This window comes from Aethina tumida, chromosome 2 (genome assembly GCF_024364675.1).
Source record: "Aethina tumida isolate Nest 87 chromosome 2, icAetTumi1.1, whole genome shotgun sequence".
NCBI lineage: Eukaryota > Metazoa > Arthropoda > Insecta > Coleoptera > Nitidulidae > Aethina > Aethina tumida.
Window position 1 is genome coordinate 22,438,074 of NC_065436.1, and position 24,673 is coordinate 22,462,746.

General features: G+C 30.5%; 1 protein-coding gene and 2 non-coding genes across 3 annotated transcripts; 1 reads left to right on the forward strand and 2 right to left on the reverse strand.

Annotated features, from left to right (window-relative positions):
• Positions 1-1,911: 1,911 nt before the first annotated feature.
• On the reverse strand, positions 1,912-24,655 carry LOC109594229 (maternal embryonic leucine zipper kinase). The gene is made up of 9 exons (XM_020009435.2): positions 24,245-24,655; positions 24,007-24,189; positions 23,684-23,944; positions 21,801-22,160; positions 21,496-21,742; positions 18,396-18,450; positions 16,734-16,890; positions 12,562-12,665; positions 1,912-2,434 (listed from the first exon to the last, which is right to left on the reverse strand). The coding sequence occupies exons 1-9, from the start codon at positions 24,464-24,466 to the stop codon at positions 2,113-2,115; spliced, it is 1,911 nt and encodes a 636-aa protein (XP_019864994.2). The 5' UTR covers positions 24,467-24,655; the 3' UTR covers positions 1,912-2,112.
• Trnap-ugg (transfer RNA proline (anticodon UGG)) lies at positions 20,910-20,981 on the reverse strand. Its single transcript has one exon. It is a non-coding gene; the product is annotated as a tRNA-Pro (tRNA).
• On the forward strand, positions 21,089-21,160 carry Trnap-ugg (transfer RNA proline (anticodon UGG)). Its single transcript has one exon. It is a non-coding gene; the product is annotated as a tRNA-Pro (tRNA).
• Positions 24,656-24,673: the final 18 nt, after the last annotated feature.

Consider the following 24,673-nt stretch of genomic DNA (forward strand, 5'->3'; position numbering starts at 1 on the left):
TGTACCTTTGCGTATTAAAATTAACTTGTCAATAAAATGGGCGAATTATCAAATTAGCGGGAATTGGTTGCGCAATTTTCAGTTTTTATTGTCCATATGCAATAAAAATTATCATTAATGATCGTCCACCAGTTCTCTGCACATGAAATCATCTTGTCGATTAATCATGTTCTCACTGTTTTTTTTTATGAAACCCGCCTCGTTGTCTTTAATTAGCCTATGAACTAATTTAGTCCAATAAAATTTAGTCATTTTAATGACGACCAAACATAAAATCTCATTTATCACCTCGTTTTAATCCGAGATATTCGTAAAACTTAACGGCGTATCGTAATTTATTATTTTGTGATTTTATTAATATGAAACCAGCATATCAACTTGTTAATCCAACATTAAAGTGTGATTTTAAAGTATAATATACAGTGGTGGTTAAAAAAATTGAATAAATTTTAATTTCTTTTTTTATTTAATTAAATTTGTATATAATTTCTTATATAGCAATAGCTCACACCTTACTATCTTAATAGAAATAAATATAATAAAATAATTACACTATATTCTTTATTCCAATATTCATTTTGGACCTAAACCAAAATAATTTCTACTTGAATTAAACCTTCAACAAAATAAATGCGAAATGCGATTGGTCACAGAAATAGCACACTTTTGAAAAATATATATTTTTAAGTAACTTTAAACAAAATTGTTAATATTTTGTTAGATATTCTTTGTTCGTTAAAACCATCTGTAAACGGTAAGTCAAAGATTACTGAAATATCGGCAATGGTTGTTGAAAATTAAATTTCACGACTAATAATAACTACAATATATATTTGATACATTTTGGTGTTTTACTGAAGATTCATGTCAGCAGTTCAGAAGTTTTCACTTGTATATAAATCCAGACTTTACCTTTTTGAACCAACTTTGAACAACTTTAGATGCATATCTCATACAATTATCATGTATAAAAATCCATCTAATTTATAAATTATCGTTAGCAAATTATTCAATTTTTATTAGGATATATGTACTATCGCGTTCATAAGTGGTCTGCCACTTCAACGACGTCAGGCCGTAAACGGTCACATTCTGTATTACCGTGCACTGCCGAGACGGTCAACCAAAATTCAAATAAATGTATGGAATATTGAAATATATTTTTTTATACTCACGGGACAAAATTTGAATTAAATCGTTTTATGAAATATTATAAAATGTTTGATTTTAAATTTTGCTCTATTTCTTTGACAACTCCTATATGTAATTATAAATGTGAATGATAGTTAAAAATTAATATTCATTAAAATGCATTAAATTAAAAAAAAATGTAATGTACATAAGTATGGATCATTTACAACAAATAAAGAAAGTAGTTTATTTTTTTAATATTTGGTAACATAACCATTTTATTTAATAACTTCGACATGACCTGTTCATCGAGAACACACTTCCTCAGAAACATTTGCCCATTCTTCTTGTATAACTGGTCACAAGTGCTGTTTGTTGGTGTAGATAATAAAATTTATTCCATACTTGTGGCCACCAATGTAAGTACTTACCTTTAAAAATAACTAAATTAACTCAATAGTTATTTCTTTTAAATAAAATAAATGACAATTTTTTTAAATTACTTAATACAAATAACCTTAACCAGTTGACTTACAATTTAAAGTAAAAAAGTAGCTTTCACAATTGTTGAGTTGCGTTGTTGTTTCGGAATTGAACAATGAAATAATACACAATATTTAATTATCTTTTTTATTTGTGCCATTAACCAATTTTCAATAAAAATTAAATAAACATTATTTACATTAAATTTCGAATTATTTAAGTAATACCTAGACTGTGTAATAAATACCAGAACTGAAATGTTCTATGACAGCAAAAATAAATGACTTTCGGGAAATATAAATCGTACTTAAGTATAAATATATTTATGTAATTATAAAAGAATATTAGTACAGTAATAATATAATATTAGCATTAAAATTAATAATATAACGCCTTAGTCAGATTTATAGTAATATATATGAATAGTAAATATAAAAAATGTAACGTATAGAGTATTTTACCAGACTTAATTTTATACCAGTTCCAGACTGTTTCGTTTTAGACCGCCGACTCTGTTATACCACAATTCTCTTTGAGATCAGTCGCAGTAAGTGCCAAAACCTGCTCACAAACTCTCTTGTAACACCACGAGTCCCCTTTCAGTCTCTTCCTTCTGATACCCACATAAGGCATCTCCTCAGCAGATTTAGGGGTGTTGTTGTAGTTCAAAGGTCCATTTTTAAGTACTGATTTCGTAGGAGTACAGACGCGGTTGTTGTTTTGACCGTTGGCAGTCAATGTCGGTAGATAACAAATCTCCAACTCAAACGAACAACCTCCAAAACGTTGACTAGGTTCAAATTTGCCTCGTATGCTGTATCTGAAATAAAAAGAAAATATATTTAGTATAAATCAATTGCAAGACTTAAATAACTGAACCACTTTATCCCCGAGATACGTGCATCTTTGAAAATAACATCAACCATAAAGCAATGCCAAACAAATAAACCATGAAGCAAGACCTATTAGTTAATTACTATCTTAGCAGAGATTTTTTTCCAATTTCAAAACTGGTCGAAATATTGTACCAACGTCGCGGTTTGATTGAAACGAAAGAAAAATCACAGATTACAGAATAACTCAAGTACATTTGCGGCTACTTTTTTTGCCGACGATTAAAACGTCCGTACTAATTATGGGGTTAATTAAGACGTTGTCGTCGGCCTTGCGGATACCCATCGCCATAAACCATGTAGGATTTTTTCGACGCCGTTCACAGACGGACACGTATCGACAGCCGGTGTGCGGAATAAATCTCGGACCTTTATCGGACTTCACTTAAGTGTGTGTGTGAGTGTTTATTGAAGCGACGTCGACCGTTCGGAGTCTCAATACTGCTAACCTTGTGTTCCTAATCAAGATATTCTTCTAATTTCAGCTTCTGTTTATTTACCATCTTGTAATTACACCTATCACGTTCCCGGCTCAAAATTGAAACGTCGAAAGATTCTGGACGGGCGTACCCAGCGTCTGAAGAGATATCTGCACGTCGACGATTAGCGGATGCCGTCACGACGTATCCGTGGGTCCATTCGTATCAGGCATCAGTGAAAAAAAAAATGCACCGATAGGCGCTGATCACGTCCCCCGTTCGTCATGCGACGATGTGCATGAGTCGAATGCCAAGTCCCACTGACACAATTTTGTAACAATTACGAAATTGAAAGAATAACGCAAACTTTATGGACACAGCATCAGTGTTTTATGTAAATGAAGCATTTTACAATTGATTGTCGATAGTGAAATCGAAGATTGAGGATCTGATTGAATGCCACGCTGAGAAAGTGTAAAAGCTAAACAAGATTACATGAATTATTTGAAATGACAAACCTTTTCGTGTTACAAGCTTTCCTGTGCATTTTAGTGTAACATTTAAGTTTTAAATAAAACCTCCAGAAATAAAAGATTTACCAAATAACAAATAAATCAAATTTACGATATATATGATGCACAAAACTTAAAGGAAATTAAACATAGGTAAATATTTGATGAACACTCAAAATAAAATTTATTTACTTCATATACTGTATAATGTAATAATTAAACAATAAATTATTAAATGAACTCTCATTAAGACTTTATTAATAATCTATGTCTTTTATACTTTCATAATAATAATAATAATAAATTTGAGAAAGCTTTTATTTGTTACCTATATTATTTAAGTCCGTAATATTATTTTAGATATTTTTAAAATAACAATTAGATTCTTTATTAGTTTTTAATTATAATTTGTAATAAAGATATTTTGGAAATGTTTAAATTATTTTTATATCACCATTTAACTATTTTAAAAATAAGCCAAGTTTTGGTAAAATACGAAATAAATATAGTAATATAAAAATGTCTTCCCATTAAAAATAGAAAATGTGAAATAGAATTAAAATTAAATAATAAAACTATTATATGTGTATAAACATTTTAATTTTGGAAAAAGATAATTTTATTTTGAAAAATGAATAAATGTATGCATTGACTTCGACTGAATTAGAGTCTTTTATTTTTTATGGGTACTTTTATTACAACAGACGTATAAGTAGATAAGAGAATTTTTACTGGACAGTTTATTAGTTTTTAAATTTTAATTGTATTAAACTAAAGATACGTAGTGGATCTCGTTAAAACGGCAAGGTACATAAAACTAAAATTATACAAAAGTTGTTTAAATACTCCAACGATAAAGTACTCCGATATGAGAAAGTAACACGTGTTGGTATCAATTAAGGATTCATTTTATACATAATATTGTAAAACTCAGAAATATTAGGTAATGAAATAGTTCATTAGAGATTGAAGAATTGTGAAATTTAATGATGACTGTAAAATTTTACTGTGTTTCCCTTAATTAATATAATTTACTACCGAGGTTAAAAATTTCACATAGTTATAAATATCTTAGAAGAATCACTTCTACAAAGTGTCCCAAATTAGTTGTTTTTAACAGTGATTAAATATTTCCAGACCAGACAAAGAAAAATTTTCATATTTTTAAAAAAATCTCAAAGCCTTTCTGAAATATTTACGAAAGCAGGCATTTGGCCAATTTCAAAAAAGTGTAACATGTTTATTTTTAATTGTTGTTTTGTTTTTTTAAATTTTTTCATAACAATTTATCATTCACTTATGGTTTGGAGTGTCCCAAAAAGCTTTTAATATCTGTCAAAAATAAATAATTAAAGAGAAAAAGTTACTACACTTTTTGGAGGTTTGTTGGTTTCGTAAATTTTTCAGAAACAATTTCACAATTATATATTATATTTTGGGAATCCTTCTTCTTTTCCACCAATTTAAAAGTATACTTCACAATGGTTTAGAAATTTTAAGGTATATATTTTTTTCGAAGTAAGTATCTAATACTACAAAAAAGTGGCACAGAAAGTTTTTAATGTTTGTCAAAAATAAATGAGTAAATAAAAAATTTATTACACATTTTGGAAATCTGCTAGATTTTTTAAATATTTGTAAAACTGTCAGATATATCAAACTCAACATTTAAAAAAAAATAGTCAGTTTTTCTCTCTTGTCTGAAATTACTTCTAAAATCCAAAGTCAAGCAATTGAGGACACTATGCGATTATTTATTGACAAATTTTAAATTTTAACCTTTTAAATATTTAAGTTTTAATCGGGTTGCCAGTGTGAGTTGTCAGTCAATTCTCTATCGCTGATTAACATAAAAAATCCTTGTCCACGTTACGGCACGTTTATGGTCACTATTATCCCGGAATATCATGTCAATCAAAGCTTATCCGAATAAATCACCGGCAAATAATTGCCTGTCACATTATGCACTTGTTAGCAGACGTTATATTAAAATGGCCATAAACTGGTGGACGTTATGGCCGGCATTTTTGTTTATGCATACTGCTACGTACGGGCATTATTCACGGACGATTATGCGATCATAATTGATAATAGATTGCCCATCTCGAGATGGTATGGGATATTTTTCAGCGCCCGTTCGCTTCTCTATTATCGAATTGTCTGGAAGCCAAATTCTTTTTATTACTTCCTTGTATCCCTCCTTCTCACTCTGTTACTCCACAAGTGGAGTCAAACATTCAAAAGGCGTATTTATATAAATAATTAGATTAAAATTCACTTATCTCGTCTGCGAATCACTTCTAACGTGCTGCAGTACGCTAGCATTGAAGAACAATTTTAGCAGCCACTTTATAGTTATGATGGTGCATCAGCTGGAATTACTGAGGTCGTAATTTTTGTTCATGTTTAATATTTACACTTAAAATATTCATTATTGCGCTGGAATCTCGTATATTATTCAGTTTTGCGGGACCGTTTTGGTTTTAATCTAACAAATGCTTCCTGCGTTTAATTTTACTACTGCTTGGCACTTTTTTAGTTTTCGTGCCGCGCTGTTTTAAACCATTTTGCGCAATTACCTCGCATTAGTTCGTTTTCCTGTCTCTAACGGTATTTTTAATTTCGCCATTTAGAACCTTTATATGTGCTAGCACGTGTGATGTACGTCTATTAATGGTTATTATGCGTATTAAGTCCGTCTATATTTTATATACATTATATGAAATTTCCGATACTTAAGTTACACTCGAGAAAAACAAAAGACCACAAATTTTATGTCTTTACCAGAACCACCAGCGCGCCCATTAACTTGTTGAGACACAACCATTAGAAAACTTAATATGCAATATTAAAAGGAAAAACTTAATTGTTTCAATATTCTAACCATCTGTGCACTGGCAGCACCGGATTATTAATCTTGTATGGATTTCCAGGCAAAAATCGGCGGTCATAAACATGGTCTGAAATTAATCAAGGCACGGCGCAAACAAGTTGCCCGATAACTGTTTATTTTCTTGTGAAGATTCATAACTTACTAATTTGATTAAGCGGCAGATAAGCAAATGACTAATTGTTTCATACTAATTACTGCCCCGGTATAAATTAATCGGTGGTGCAATTGTTTTTAAATAAATCACCAGATGAATAATGAGCGGCGCTCGATGCCGTTTTTATTCTGGTCAGATAACATCTGATTTATCGATGCTTTTAGAAAATTAGTAATTAACTGAGATTTGCAACGTGTGTCTAATTTAAAATCTTGGTAACATTGTCGATGGTGTAAAATTGACAATTGCGGTAACTGGATAATCTTGTTGGGTGTAAAAAGGAGGATTTTGCGTGACACTTTCTAACAAGACCGATCAAGGCTTTAACGACCGACTATTTCTCAACAAAACTTCAGGCATAATTCCAATGAGGTATTAGAACAGAATATTCAATTTATTAAAATATATTTTAGCTGGTTCAAACTCTCATTAAGACTTCAACATTTCTTATTATAATAGTAATTTGTTCAAGGCTTACTTTCTCATCATTTGTTATTTGTATTATTATTATTATTTAATATTATAAATTAATTAAATATAAAATATCTCTTATTCGATATACAATATTCAATTTTTTCTTTAGAATGCTCCTTTGTATATCCAAATGAAACTATAAAATTCGAATGGAGTTTGGCAGAAATCATATGAACTGAACCACACCAATCTGGAATTTAACACTGTGTAGCTATGAAAACAAGTACACCTAATTATTTTTTTTACACCATAGAAGGGTTCTCAAAAAATTCGTGTAAAAAAAGAATTAGGTGAGTAAGTTGTTGGGATCAAATGCAAGGCAATATGTAAGAAGGCCAGTTAGGATGGAAACATCATGGTATCGGAATGTTTTTCGGCAACTGGTATCGTAGTACGAATTGAGGACAAAATGGGTAGTATGTAGGATATCTTGGAAAATTATATTCTGCTCTTTGCGGAAAATAATTAGCCAGTAGTTTGGAGTTTCAACGTTTAGGTCTTTTTGTGAGATACCTTTCTTGACTATTTTATTCGCAGTCACTTGTACTTAAATTTATAACATTTTCGGTCAGCTTCAACGCAGTAACACCTAAACACGTTTACTTTTTATTTCAATTTAGAAGAAGAGTACTTGAACTTTGTGAAATTGACAAAAACATACAATATTACTGTACTGAGTGCTGTTTCGAAGATTTTTTATTAATTCCGCACTCAAGGTTATGTTAAAAACGCAAGCCAGAACATCCACGAAAAACCACTCCCAAGATAGTAGTAGAACACTTAGAAATCGCCTTATTGATGCGGGATTACATGGTCGAGTTGCAGTTCAAAAAAACACTTCTAATAAATAAAATCAATACCGTCCGGTATTTGCAAAATCCCACTTGTCATGGACTCAGGAAAAATGGAACACTGTCCTTTGGAGTGACGAAAGTAAATCAAATGTATTTGACACAGATGGTAGAACATTTGTGAGACGGCCAGTGGGGCAGCGATACTATTTAAAAAACCTAATTCCTACGGTTACATATGGTGCCGGAAGCATCCAAAGTTGAACTCTTGATTCAAGAGGATGCTAAAATCAATCGTTTTCAACGGTGGATATTTCAATAGGACAACGATCTCAAACACATCTATAATTATTAAAAAGTGATTTCTAATGAAAAACTTAACTGTACTTGAATGGCCGTCTCAATCCCCGATTCAATTCCTATTGAGCACCTTTGGGAAGTATTAGACTGTCGCATCCGAATAAAAAACATCTAAAGCAAACGAGAACTTTTTCAAACCCAACAGGAGCAGTGGTAACAAATTCCTGTTGATACATTGCAGAGACAGGTAGTGATAGAAGCCAAAGATTACAAGATAAAATATTGAAATATATTAGTTATTGTTAATTCTTTATGAATATTAATAAAATATTCCATACTTTTTTCCAGACTAAATTGATTTTTTATAAAACAAAAGTGAATATAATGATCATTATGATTAATGAACCGTAAATTACATTTGGTCAGATTTGCAACAAATTAGGGGAAACATTAAATAACTTTTTAACAATTAAATATATCATACTTTTTTTCCATCACTGTACATTATTCCATACATCTTCTTCTTTTTATTTCTCTGGTCACCACTATATGTAAGTTATTGACATTTGGCTGAATTAATAAATGAATTTTAATTAACTGAGACTTGCAGCACGTCCAATTTAAAACCTTGGTAACACGGTGGACAGTGTAAAATTGACAACTGCGTTAACTGCATAATCTTGTTGCGTAGAAAACAGAAGATTTTGCGTGCAACTTCCCAACAAGACAAATCAAGCCATTAACGGCCGGCGATTTCTCAGCAAAACTTCAGGCATAATTCCATTGAGGAATTAAAATACGATATTATAGCGGCGAAGTCCTGAATAGACGGACAGGCAGGCACTTTCAGTTGAAACCAAAGTAGTTGTAATTTATGCATGGGAACGCATCCCTGGCGTTGTTTAACATCTAAACGAGTATTAGTCCGCGAACGCGGACTGCATATATTAAAGCCCCTCTGCCATTTGTTTTCTGTCAGCGGGACGCACTTTTTTCCCCGTAACGTAATATATTTATAATAAATTAAAAAACCAGGACTCGGTCTCGAGACTCGCCCGGCCGCTGAAAGAATGGCCACAAGACACACGGCGAAATTACGAGTGTAAACGAGACCGGGGAATTATCCGGATTTATTGACGCATAAAATTTCCACATTTATATGTGAGCATACGCTCATTTACCTAGACATTACATTTCAAAGAATCAAGACGAGGACATTGTAGGTCCAGATAGATCCATAAAAGTAATTTCATCATCATTTTATTATATTTTTGTCGATTTAGAACAAAGAACACTGTTTTTAAATCATTTCATTATCATTAAACTTGCATGTATTATTCTATTCTTTCTTTTTCCAAGTTTGTGGCACATTTATTTAGTACTATTTATTACTTTAACAGTTAAAATAGTGTAAGAGTTCAACAAGAAAAACTTTCCTGCAGGAAACTTCGGACACTATTTTAAATAATTTTTTCCCAGACCATCTAATCAATATTTTACAAGCCGTGAAACCAGTTTCCCAGAATGAAATCAATCAACGAACAATCGTTTCCCGCCTTTCTGTTTTATTTCCTTTCAACCGCTTTTTTTCTTTATCCACGTAATATCTGTGTCACGAAACAACGGGAGATGCAAAAAGACGCCGAAAAACGTCGACAAACACGAATTCTCATGGTGGCGTTTCTTCACACGACGGCGCGTCGCATTGGGTTCACATGAATCACGGACGGCGAGAGAGAAAGAACGAAAACGCACAGGAAATTTGTCCGGCCGCAGATTTACGTGATTCGGTGCAGAGGCCGGTATACTTTATGTGGTCCAGTCATCGCCTAATGATCGTCGCCACACAAAACTCCAATCAAATCAAATTCAGCCGTATCGGCTGTGACATTTTTTTTTGCCATTCCTTCAACAAATTACACTAGTTTACTCATTTTAAGAAACTTCGTACTCAATGTGCAAATAAGTTATTTTCAAGAGTAAAATTCTGCTTCGATAGGAACTAGATTAATAACATTCATAGCACCTGCGTTTTGACCAAATAGAACAATAATGTTTCTACACTCCCCTACTATAGTATTTCAAGGACCCTTACAAATTAGTGACTATTGTGTAAACATGATAAAAACAGAAAAATTGGAAAAATCAAGTTTTAATTTAACTTAATTTCGATTATACAAAGAAATGTTGAAAATCGTATATTTTATATCAGTAAAATAATCTCTGATCATGTGTCCACGAAAATTGACATTTGATAAATTTTGAAAAAGTGCTTTTTTGGTTTAGCCACCGATAAAAACTTTCTGCATTCTTTTTTTACTTATTATTATTTATTATTATTTTCATATTTACCTCAAAGTCCATGATAACATATGTAACGTTTTATTTTATGTGAATATTTTAATTGAATTCGTTTTTTAAAAAAATCATGGTTTCCAAAAATATATAATTTATGATATATTCAATTATATTTATCTAAAATATAATAATATTTCTGGTAAATTTAGAGATATTTAATATTGTAATCCACAAGGAATATGGAAGCTACGAAATATCGTATTAATCAAAAGTATTATAAACGTATATTAAATAATTTGTTTGAAAATTAATAACTATATTTAACAGTAACAAAAAAATTAGATATAACAATAACAATTTTTTCGTAAGTGAATGTGTGAATATAAAATTTATTATAAAATTATTTATCGATTGCAAATTTCAACAATCTAATTATATATTTTTGGAACGTTTGATTTTTTCGATATTTTGAAAGTAAAATTAAAATTTGTTTTCAAAATTTCTTCTATTTTATAAATTAATGAATAATAATTCTTTATTTCATTTCTTGAAATTTGCCAAAAATATTGTTACCCGTGTATTTTAGCCAAACAATTTATTATATTACAAATTATATATTTTTGAAAAGCTTTATTTTTTTTCGATTCTTTAAAGGCAAACGCAAATATGGTCTATTAAAAAATATGTTGCATATTATCTTGAAATTTAAAGAGATTTTTTAAGTTAATACCTTAAAGATTAAGAGACGTTAATAATACTTTTTTTCAAATTTTATAGAGTATTATCTTGAAATATACCAGAAATTTATATTATATATTACAAATTACATATTTTAGGAAACCTTGATTTTATTCCGAGAGAGATAAATAATATTTTTTGGTATTAGTAACGTATCTTAATAATTTGGTATAATTACTGAGTTTCAAAATATCAATTTTTGTGACTAGTGAATATATAATATGTTTTTAAAAAATTATAAATGAAGGTAATCAGTTACGCCCTCTATGTTTCATAGGCAACAATATTAATTATCAGATATATACAGAGGGTATATAGAGTATCAAAAATGATGAACGTGTCTACTCGTGTATTGAGACGGAACATCAATACCCCTTTGTAAACAAAAAAGAAAGATACATGCAATTATATTGGGCGTACCGGACTGACTGGAGAGGATCATTTGGTTTTGCTGCGTTTAGCATGCGGTTCGTCTCCGTCTTATGCATTTATTTATTTTATTTAATTTTTGGGATACATTTTTATTTTGATAAAAGAACTTTATTTTTAGAATACTTATTTTTGTTTTTAGTATCGCATATGGAGAGTTATTAAATGCATTCGCAAAGATTAATTTATATTGTGCGCAAGCGCGCACTAGCACGGCGCATTGTCTCTGAGAGTGGGGATTCCTACTACCGGGCAAAATTTTTCTCTCTTTGACGTGCATCCATCTCTTACAACATCCAGACACGAAGAGCATTTTTGGCTCTGTATATATATGTGTGTGTATGTATATGTATGTATGTATACACACCAAAATGTACCGTTTATCCGTGAGAAGACTACAAAGTTTACTTTAAAAAAACCCATTTTTGTAGACTGCCAGAAATGACAAAATAATTTTTTAACGGATATCATTTTTCATCATTTTTTCACACAGTTTCGTAGGAAAAAAATATTTTGAACACTTTGCACTCTAATTTACATAAATAAATAACAAAAACTAACAAAAAACATTGATATTTTCTAATTATATGCGTTTTTTTTTTATTAAAATAGTGTTACCAAATGTAATTAATATTAATTGGTTTTATATTTGGACTGTGGGAGTTAAAAATCGCCGAGTGTCGACATTCATTAATTTGATTAACTGCGGAACAACTTATTTAACGAATAACTAATTGCGTGTTACCGGGGACCGCGTGATTAGTGCATGAAATATGGGTGCATTTTGAGGCATCCTCGCGCGGCCACTCGCACATGCTAATAACTTGTTGAAATATCGGTTATTGAGCCTCGTAAATTAAGCGGTTCGCGATGGAGAAAAAGCCCGCCGATTTTCACCCAAGGCCAAATTGGCGAGATGCTCTCCCGCGTGATTTAGGGTGATGGTTTTTGCGCCAAAGTGTGTTTTGTGTGGAGAATGGCGAAATTAGTGTGAGTTATGGTCGTTTTTCAGTCGCAGGCGGTGTTAATTAGTGGAGATAACTCACCCTTTCCTATGGCACACAATTCCTTTGGCCTCGAGCGCTTTTGATAATTCGTGGATAACGAAGTCGGGATTCCGGCATTGTGTTGTCGACACGTTGCACAAGTTCTGGAAATAAAACATGCCTAATTATTATATGTAGTATAAAACGCGTTATCGCCAACTTTTATATTAAAATATTTAAATTCTCAGGGATAATTTAGCAACGAAACGTTTACCTTAATGTATTATTAATTGGAGGTTATCAAGAATTGAATATTTTTCCATGTTTTGCGGGCAATTTACGCACAGATTGACGATAAAGAATGTTGTTTAATCATTTCTATTACATCTTAATGCAATTTAAAGTCAAAAACAAAACTACTTTGATAATAATTGTTGTACATGGTCGTGAATGATAATACGATACGTTTTCTTCAAAAGTTTTTTTCTTATGTTTTACGCGATTTTCTCAAAGCCAGTTTCATGCTTCATTAACGTAATATTACTTAATAAACACAAAAACGTGATTTAATACAATTTTACTCAATCGGAGACCGCACCATTCCGCTGAGTGTTTAATAAATGAAATAATGCCCAGCTCCTATATCACAACGCTTAAATTACATTTGCATCAATTTCTTATCGCGAGCCGCTGATTAAGATTTATGTGCGGTGAAAAATCGCCCATTAATCCACTCGATATCCAGATACATACGTACCGAGAGCCTGTACATGTACCGATGTGTGTGTAATTTAATCGGGCGGCAATCTATATGAAAGATACAAGCGGAATCCGATTAATCCGGCTAATTTCTCATGAGCGCATTACTTATGCCGGTCTGGGCGAGTTGTCCGCTCTCGAAAGGAAGGAAGAAGGAGATGAAGTCGTCTCGGGGCACTAATGGGCCCATACATCACCGGGCACTGGGAAAACGCACCTCGTACCCGATGATATTATGCTTTGCTTGTCCGGTACACGGTGTCCTCCCATTTTTAGACCAACACGTTCGGGAACATGCAAATACACGAATCTGTTTATGTAATTAAACTGTTTATGTAATTAAAATAATTAAATTTGAGTCAGTCACTCAAGATAATTTAAAATTCTACCATACAAAATCTAAAGTATTACTATGATATTTAAAAAAATTATTAACGTTGAAAATTTTGAGTATAAATTTAATGAATAATTTGTTACACGAGAATTAGATTTCTGTATTCAAGATTTTATTTTTCTTTTAATCATTTTCAAATAATAATAAAAAAAAATTAACTAAATTAATGATCTATATGACTTCTTGAAAATATATTTTCTTTCACCAATTATTCCAAAATTATAAGAAATTATTAATTATAAATTTATTAAAAACAAATTAATTTTTTATAACTTACAACAATTTTTGTTTTGTTTGATGAGAAATTAATCTGTAAACAATTACAAACAACAAAAATACTGATGTTTGTTTAAAATAAAAAATATACTGAATATAGCAATTTTACAATTAAACTTTTTTGACTAAAAGAAAAAAATAGATTTCACCAACCTTCTTATTATTTCTCTTGAAACACCAATATATTCAATTCATGCTAAATTAATACTTCAAATTTTTATTGTTAATAACTCAATGAAAACATATTTTCTTGTACCCAATTTTGAAAAACTTCTTTATTTTTCATTAAAAATTGTAAGAAATTGTTAATTATATTTTATCAAAATATAATTATTTTTTTATAATTTGTCATTATTTGATATAAACAATTTTGTTTTGCTGAATAAGAAATTAATTTGCGAACAATTTCTAAACATACTGATAATGTTTAAAATAAAAAATATAGTAATTTTATAATAAACTTTTTAACTAAAAAATAAAATTTTGATTCCAGCAACCTTTTTATTCCTTCTCATGAAACATCAACAGATTCCTTTCATACATTTTGGGATAATTAATTAAGCTTCAAATTTTTATTGTTAATAACTTAAAATAAAAATATTTTCTTGTACCAAATTTTGGAAAAATCCTTAATTTTTCATTAAAAATTATAAGAAATTGTTAATTATAAATTTATCAAAATAAATAAAGTTTTTTACAACTTATAATTTTAGATAGAAAATAAAAAATATATACAGAATATAGATTTTTATTATTAAACTTTCATAACTGAACAATAAAGTTTCGAACTTTTTAACTAAAAAATAAAATTTTGATTCCAGCAACCTTTTTATTCCTTCTCATGAAACATCAACAGATTCCTTTCATACATTTTGGGATAATTAATTAAACTTCAAATTTTTATTGTTAATAACTTAAAATAAAAATATTTTCTTGTACCAAATTTTGGAAAAATCCTTAATTTTTCATTAAAAATTATAAGAAATTGTTAATTATAAATTTATCAAAATAAATAAAGTTTTTTACAACTTATAATTTTAGATAGAAAATAAAAAATATATACAGAATATAGATTTTTATTATTAAACTTTCATAACTAAACAATAAAGTTTCGAACTTTTTAACTAAAAAATAAAATTTTGATTCCAGCAACCTTTTTATTCCTTCTCATGAAACATCAACAGATTCCTTTCATACATTTTGGGATAATTAATTAAGCTTCAAATTTTTATTGTTAATAACTTAAAATAAAAATATTTTCTTGTACCAAATTTTGGAAAAATCCTTAATTTTTCATTAAAAATTATAAGAAATTGTTAATTATAAATTTATCAAAATAAATAAAGTTTTTTACAACTTATCATAATTTTAGATAGAAAATAAAAAATATATACAGAATATAGATTTTTATTATTAAACTTTCATAACTGAACAATAAAGTTTCGATAACAGCAACCCTTATTCTTAAAACATCAACATATTCCATTAATCCATTTTCGAATTAAGTTAATAACTAAATTGATAAAAATTTTTATTAATAACTCCTTAAGAAAATATTTTCTTCTAACAAATCTTGGAAAATTCTTAAATTTTTCATTAAAAATTGTAATAAATTATTAATTATTAAATTTATCAGAATAAAATTAATTTTTTACAACTTGTCATAATTTTATAAAATATTTTTTTTATAAAAAATTTGTGAATAATTTACAAAATAGCTGATAATGTTACTGAAAATATAGTAACCTTATAATTAAACTTTCTTAAATGGAAAATAAAATTTCAATTCCAGCAACCTTTTTATTATTTCCTTTGAAACATCAACGTATACTATTCATCCATTCTCGAATGATTAATTAATATCTAAATTGATGCTTCAAATTTTTATTGTCAGCAACTTCTTTAAAAATATTTTAAAGAATATATATTCTATTCTTTAAAAATATTTTCTTCAAAATTTGGAAAACGCCTTAACTTTTTATTAAAAATTGTAAGAAATTGTTATAAATTTATCAAAATAAATTTAATTTTTACAACTTGTTATAATTTTAAATTGACAATTTTTGTTTTATTTAACAAAAAAACACTTTCCAAAAAAGGTGGATAGTATTATAATAAAAAAATATACTGAATATAGTATTTTTATAATTAAATTTTCTTAACTGAAAAATAAAAGATCAATTCTAACAACGCTTCTATTCTTTCCCTTGAAATATCAACATATTTCTTTAACCATTCTCAAATAATTAATTAATAACTAAATTGATTGTTATTATTAATATCTTCTTAAAAAAATATTTTCTAATAACAAATTTTGAAAACTCCCATTTATTAAAAAAAAAATAAATAAATACATTTTAGGTGACTAATTCATGATAATTTCTCCCATTGTAAATAATCTATAATATTCTCTAAAAGATTTCCAAAGGCAAATTCTAATAAAAATTAAACTGCACCATTATAAAAGTTACGAAAGTTACTTAAGACTACATTCCCAAGAGCCTGAACAAGAGTTATTTATATCAAATATGATATCAAGACGGCGTGAACGATACAGATTGACTTGGCAATTTGTGTCTCGCCAACGCTTGTAAAATACGAGCACCACCTCGGAATGTAATCACGCAAAATAAAATCCGCGCTCGCAGCCAAGCAATTAGACGCATTAGTAAATAAATCCGGAATAATATCGAGAGGGATATTAAGTTGTCGGTTGACGGTGGAGCAATTATTGAGACATAGATCATGACGCGGCGCTCGGTGTGGCCAGAGGGCGAAGGACCGCCGCCGACGTACGACTTACCTTGTTCGTGAGAGATGCGGGCCGCGTCCCGCCGTCCGTCGATAGCCGCTTCTTGGGCGTGAGGACGTGCCTCACCTTATGCAGCGACCGCTCTATGCTGTCCAGCATCCTTCGCGCCGATCCCGGAGTTTCTGCGGCGTTTGTCGCCGTTCTTTTCCTGAAATAAATAAAATTCATTTTAGTTTAGAAATTTATTTATTCAATGAGGGTATAAATAAATTGAAAAAATACTTAATATACTATTTATTCTCACTCTAGATTGGCAACCAGATAAATTGCACATCATTTAAAATTAAACATAAAAAGATATAATTCAAAGTTACTGTTTTTAATATCGTATTCTTTGGAACGCTAAACATTTTTGTTGATACTGAAAATGCAGTATTTTATAACTAGGCATTATTATTATTTTCCTAACTTCAAAAATTTATTCAAGCCTTTTCGAGTGCTAGAAGACGTCCATTAGTATTAAAGCAGGAAGGAAGTCCCACTAGTAATATCCAAACCAACCCAATCCCGTTACTTAGACATCCACCCCCAAATAAAGCCGATTGCGCATAAGTTAATCCCAATCTCGGGCAATTAATAGGTCCGCTCCCGAGATAGTTGCAGCGTCCCGTGTGCACCTAAATCGAGCAGCCCTTAACGGAGCGGAAACCGATGTTTATGACACGGCCGTCGCGCTAAACATGTCCTGCGAGTGACCGCGTGTGCAGGTTGACCAAACACGTTCAACCCCCGTGGTTTACGGCGCCGGCCCGCTCGTATACTCGCCACTTTACTGCTTCAATTATCACCGGCTAAGCACGGAGTGTTTTGCATGCCCCCCTCTGCTACCCTGCCACGCAATTTGGCCCGGTAAACGTGGCAATTTTGTGTCGATGTGGCGCAATATAGTTTGGAGTGCAGTTTTTATCTTTTTATACCAGTCTTTCCGTTGTTAATGTGAAATTCAATATGTAAAAGGATATTATGTTTATAGATTAATATAGAATTTTATTTATAAGGTGTATGCGAATTAATGAGCCACAAAATAAGCATGAATATACTAACTGGTCAAATAGTGTATCATATTTCAGAAGCTCTTAACTAATATTTCTATTTAATTAACCAATTAAAACAGAATTTAAGACATTTGATTATTTACCAGGAGGACATTTGCAATACTCATCTTTCCGTGTCTCTTAAAATGCAACATTAACTTCAATTTGGCTGAACACAAAAGTTCTTAATATTATTCTAATATTACCACATTTTACTGATTGTCTAAGGTATCTTAGATCTTTAAATATTATTTCTTTTTCATCTGACAATCACTTAAATAAATTAAAGTACAGTGGTGGAAAAAAAGAAAGGCCGCCTCAGTCCCTCGATCTAAATCCTATTAAACACCTTTGGGAAGTTTTAGACCAATCCTAACAAACAACATCAAAAGCAAATAAAAATTTCTTCAAACCATAGAGGTGCAGGTGCAAAATTTTGTTGACACATTACAAAGAGTAGTAAATTATAGAATTTACTACTTAGACATAGGTCTATACTTATTTTTTTATGAATTAATATATAATATATATTTCTATAATTATATATTTATATAATTATGTATCTAAGTTATATTGAAATTAAAATGTGAAAAAGTTATAACAAAAAAATATTACTTACTGATCAGGAGTTCTTATTGGCGTAGACTTTCCTGGTGTCGCTTTCTTAGCTGGCACTGAAACAAATAAAATAGCTTCTAAGTAAAAAATCAAAATTTTACAAATTTTACATTGTAACAAGAATGAATTAGTGAGAATCTGCAGCCGACTTAAGAAAGATATAGTCCCATTCAAGTAATGATGCCCCCGCCGAAGCTCCCAACTTTATTATCCCCAATTTGTTCCGTTTTATCTCAAAATTTCAATAAACCGTGACATAATCCTTTTGCGCTGCCGCTCCCTTTTACTGGTCCCACACCGCCAATAAAAATAAATCTCATCCACTATAATAGTGTCCCCGTGTATGTGTGGGTGTACGAGGTGGAGGAAGACGGGGGACCAGAAACGAAACTTAAAACGGCCATATTTCAGCGCGGTGAGTGATTCGTCCCGCGGGACAGATTCGGAAAGTGCTTCGGTAATATTTTCGCTCACTTTCTTATTAGTGTTTCGAGTACTTTGCCGCGCAAACTTCGGACTAATTTAAGAGTTCCGAGCCCATAAAGATCGGAGTAACAGCCCTTGAAGACGCCTGGACACTGATATACACACATCTGCAGCGGGGAGCGAAGACCCAAGTCCTTCGGCTCAAGATCTACGGGTTTGTTTAAAGTTTTAAGTGCTTTCCAAGACGGTGTCGTCTATTTAGCGATATATTGTCGAGTAGTTAACTGCTTTTGGCTAATTTTAGAGTTTAATCAGTTTAAATAAACTAGAATTAAGAAAGCACCTGCAAGTAATAAGGCCAACAACTCAAAATCACACTCTCAAACATCTAAAACACAAGCATGTGTGTACGAACGTATATTATTTTGCTCTTTACGGTCGATATCGACTAATCAATCTATTAATCGTTAGTATTGTTTGTATTATTACATAAAGTTGTAGTAATTATTAAAGCAATTTTTATTTAATGTGAATTGTTAAAATGATCTAAATTTACCAATATTATTTTATACAGTATGATAGAAACTATTATATATTTATTCTATAAAATGATATTTTTCTGAAATGTATTTAATTTAACATTAACACTTTGTATAAAATCCTTTTTGTTTATTAATTTTTGTCCATTTCCGTGGCATAGACTTAATTGCTGTGATGAATTCATTTAAATTTGAATTTGGTTATATACGTAATCCTCCACGTTTGAGTTGATGTCTGGAGATTAGGACGAACAAGACATCGATGTTTTGGTCATTTAACCAATCCATCAGAAATTTAGATATGTGATTGAGATCGTTTCGATTTTAAAACACATTTATTAAGAGCCTAATTTCTTCAACATGTGGAAACTAATTGTTATTTATACATCTCTATATATGAAAAGCAAAAGGGAGCCAACTCCAGAAGAATCGAAGCATCCCTATTACATAATTGAATTGGATTTTACAATGTAGGCATAAAAATCTTTTTGTATAGTTTTCTTCATGTAGTTTAACATAAGCAGAACCATATTTTTTTTAAAATTAAATTTAGAGTCTCACTAAAAACTAATCAACCCCATGCCATTGTTGTTCAGTGAACGTGATCCTAAGAAAATCAAAATTGAACTTTCACATTTTTAGTGGAAATCAGTGTTTTCTTGTGGGTCTGGAGTCAAACGAACCTCCCTCCACAAATCATCTTCTTACAGTCGTTAAACTAATTTAAGCATTCTCGTTTCCTCCAAGATAGCTTTAATTTCTGTTGACAAGATGGAATTAATTTTTGGCATTCGAATTATTCAGTTATCTATTTTCTACCATTTTGTTAATATATATTTTTTAATAATATGGGAAATGACTTATTTAGCAATAAACACTTCTTGTTTCTTTCAGCATTGATAACTATGAATTTTTAATTTTTCTAACAGTTTCACTTCGACCAAACAATCGATTTGCGAAATTCGTAAATTCACAGAAATAATTTTGTCCAATAAAAATAACGCAATTTTCAAAGAATAAGATTGATAATTGCGTAATTGACACAAATATAGCTCATATTTAGTTACTATAATTATGGCCAGTAGTGTACGTTCAAATTAAATGTATTCTCTATTTCAAACGCACATTACATAAATCAAAAACTGTAGATATTGCAAAAATTCCACATTTAATTTTGTATAAAATAAAATGAATAATCGTCAAATTATAGAGGTTACTGAACATGCAATATTATTAACATAAGAAAACAATGAAGACCAAAAACAGATTTTTAACAAATACGTTCTTATAAATTAAGAAAATTTTATATTTGAATAACACGAAAATATATAGAGAAGTACTCTTCTAATTCTTCACAATTTTTTAATGATAAATTTTTAGAAACTATAAAAATATAAATATTATATTTAATATTATTATCTTTTATCGAATTTTATCAATTTATTGATCGTATGGAATATGTTGTTGTATCATACGTGGACATATTGTTTGACTATATGATTTTTTAAAAGTTATATTGCATATTATAATTAAGATTAATTTAAAAAATTGGGCTCAACCGGGATTTGAACCCGGGACCTCTCGCACCCAAAGCGAGAATCATACCCCTAGACCATTGAGCCGCTATACTAATAATTTAGTACTATTCCGGATTTTGCAATTAATCACCTACTTTCTCTTTTTGTATTAATTAATTTGTGATCGAGTTGAAACATTATATTTTCATAGCGGCTCAATGGTCTAGGGGTATGATTCTCGCTTTGGGTGCGAGAGGTCCCGGGTTCAAATCCCGGTTGAGCCCAATTTTTTTGAATTAATCTTTAAATTATAAGTAAGATAACTTTTAAAACTATACATATAAATAAAATTGGAGTGTCTATTTGTAATATTGAAATAACCGTTTTTTACTACATACATATGAATATAAATACGGTACATACACCAAAATAACATTTTTTACAATTTTTGTCTCTCTGTCTTTCTGTATGTTTGTTCTGGCTAATAATTCATATAATCAAACATGTCCACAAATCATGCGACAACATAGTCCATATTTAGACATTCAATAAATTGATAAAATGCGATATAAGCTTCCTTTTAGAACACAATCAATGTTTTGATAAATCATTTACTCACCTGGCGATCCATCTCCATCTAGCGTCGGACTTCTGATTCTCTTTAACGGTTTCCTTATAGCATTCGTTGGTCTTTTTGGTTCCAGGAATTGCCTGGGACCGTGGTTCATCTGTGGCGTTCCAATATTACTTTCTAGCTCATCCTGCTTGGGCGTGCTTGTTTTGAAAGTAGCATCTTTAGTAGTTTTTTTAGGAGTTGATACATCAGCTCCTTCAGTCTTTGGCACTTGTTCTTTATCCCCATTTTTCTGAAAAATATACAGTCATAATAAAAATGTACATCTGATGGTTTTACTGTTAACATACATTTCTTTCCCTTAAAGGCAATTTATGACCACTTATTTTAAGACTAGAACCGCGTTTCTTCATGGACATCAACAGAAAGTACGTCGAGGTGTGGTAATCATACCGCCAACTCTTGAGATACTTCCACATGACTTCGGGATCGACTTGATAGTGATTGGCCATAACATGGACACAGTCCTTGTCGTAAACCTTCGAGTTTTCAGCGTACACTTGAACCGGATCCAAAATTCCCAAAGTAAGCCAGGGATGCGACATAAGTTCTTTTATAGTAATTCGTTTTTTTGCATCCACCTGAAGCATGGACTTGATCAGCCTACTACTTTCCTTAGACAAAAATGACGGCTCATCGTAGTTTCCACTCTATAACAAAATGGATAGACTTTTGAATCTATGATCTTTTAAATGTCACGTAACTATTGTCAAATTTACAGCCTATTTAGGGCTCAAATGAACTCTTTGGATTACAATGATACGGGCTCGTCCAGATTTACACAGTACGAGACAATCATCATCCGTGGTGACGGTTACGTTATTGTCTACGGAATCAATAATCATTTTAGTACTGAAATGCCCGGCACTCTTTTGTCTCGATTGGCGCCCGAAGAATTCGAGGAGACTATAATGGGCATTAATAAAATCCTGAACCAAAGAGTCCTTAAGAATTTTAAGAAATGGGTATTGGGATGTGCTTTTTTTTGCTGTACCATGGGATTCTCGTTCGGTCCCAGTTTATTGCACAGCAGAAAAACCAAAAGGATAATTCGACAGTATTTGATGCAGGAAAACAAACGATTCTACAACAGCTTGGGATTTAACTGGACTTATGAAAAAGAGTGTTGTGGAAATTTCGCAGAATATGTTCTACAAATACAGCGCATTCCTAAACAAGATATTATAAATGTTGACTGATAAGATAATATATTTTGAATAATTTTTCATAATTCACTTATTCATTCTCATCTTAGTTAAATAATATGTAATTCGGTGAATTTAAAAATATATTGGGTGGTGGAGAGAGAAATAACACACAATTTAAACGACCGATATATCGAAATTCGGCAAAATTTGACAACTTTAAATAAACTCATCACTGCAATTCAAAATCTTGATGAGGGTAGGCCAAAATTATTAAGCAAAAAGTATATTATACAAAAAGTTAAGATTTAATTTTTTAATTAAATTAATTAACATGGATTTAATCATTAAAAGACCCTTTCAAAATTAGTTGTCTATATTTATGTCCAGCTCAATTCCGAAAAATATATAATATAAGAATATATAATAATATAATATAAATTTAATAGAATAAGATTATGGTAGTTTTTATAATACCACATACAACAACAATAGTAAGTTAATTTTATTTTAAAAATTCTCATTAAATAAGGGTTAAAATATTTAACATTTCAAAAAAAAATGACTATATTTTCTAACGTGTGCAATTTCTGTGAGCTGCCACATTGCACATTTATTTCGTTTAAGATTTAATTTAAGTAGAAATCATTTTGATTTAGGTACAAAATGAATAATTTTAGAACGAATTAGTGTAATTATAAAAATATATAAAATATTTAATATATTGTATTTAATTAAAGGTAAGCTTTCCTAATTAACAATAAATAGAAATATGTGCTATTTCTCTGGTCATCATTGTATTTTGATCAATAAAAAATAAATTTAAATTAATCAAAAGTAACAATAAATTCATCACTCTGTTACATTACAAAGTAGTACAGTAAGCGCCATCTTCCAAAGGGTATATTCATTTCACTCATTAGCTTAAACAATACTCCCTACGTTAGAGCGCCATCAATAATGCGGTAGATCAACTAATCTTGTAGCACCTTCAATAAAACTTCTCATATAAAATCTGAATTACATACCAAAATTTTCTTGTACAAATTGTCAATGTTAATATCATCAAAGGGCAAAGATCCAACTAGAAGAGCATAGAGTAGCACTCCCATGGCCCAAACATCTACTTCAGGCCCCAAATATTGCTTGCCTAAAACCAGTTCTGGGGCTGCATAAGTAGGTGAGCCACAAGATGTAAACAAGGGACTTTTTACACCACCCTCAGGCTTTGCACACAATCCAAAGTCTATCAGTTTTAAATTTTGATATCTATCTAATAGCACATTTTCCTAAAATCAAATATATGTTACTCCAATAATGTTTAGTTCAGTTAAAAAGTTGAGGTACTAACTGGTTTTAAATCACGATGAACATATCCCAAGCTATGTATGTAAGCTACAGCTGATACAATCTGCCTAAAGAACATCCTACTTTCTGACTCGGATAAACGATTCTTTTCAACAATGTGATCAAACAATTCCCCACCAGAACAATATTCAACCACTATAAAAAAATGTGTTTCGGTTTCAATGACCTGAAACAATTCAGTTGGATTATTAAATCTAGAAACAACAAAAACATTATCAAACCTGATATAATTTGCAGATATGTTCATGGGACAAAGACTTTAGAGCTTTAAGCTCTAATTTAACTCGAGGCAAGTCATCTCCAAGTAAAGCTTTGTCCATTATTTTTATGGCAACCTTTTCTCCAGTGCCCAAGTGGGTGGCTAACTTGACTTTGGCAAATCCACCACATCCTATCGTCTTCTCCACTTCGTACAAACCTTTTAAAGCCGCATAACGCACCATTTTAATAAAGTGATCTTATGTTTATTATTCCACTATTAGATCAAAATGATTCTTTTTTGATTTATTGCAGTTACTTTTACACTGTGCCTCAATTATCGCGATTATTTTAGTTTCCAACATGTGTTTCTTTATTATTAATTGGTCCGATTTGTGTCAACTAAAGTATTTGTATGTATCTCATGGTGTAACGAATTTTCTTGCAATTCG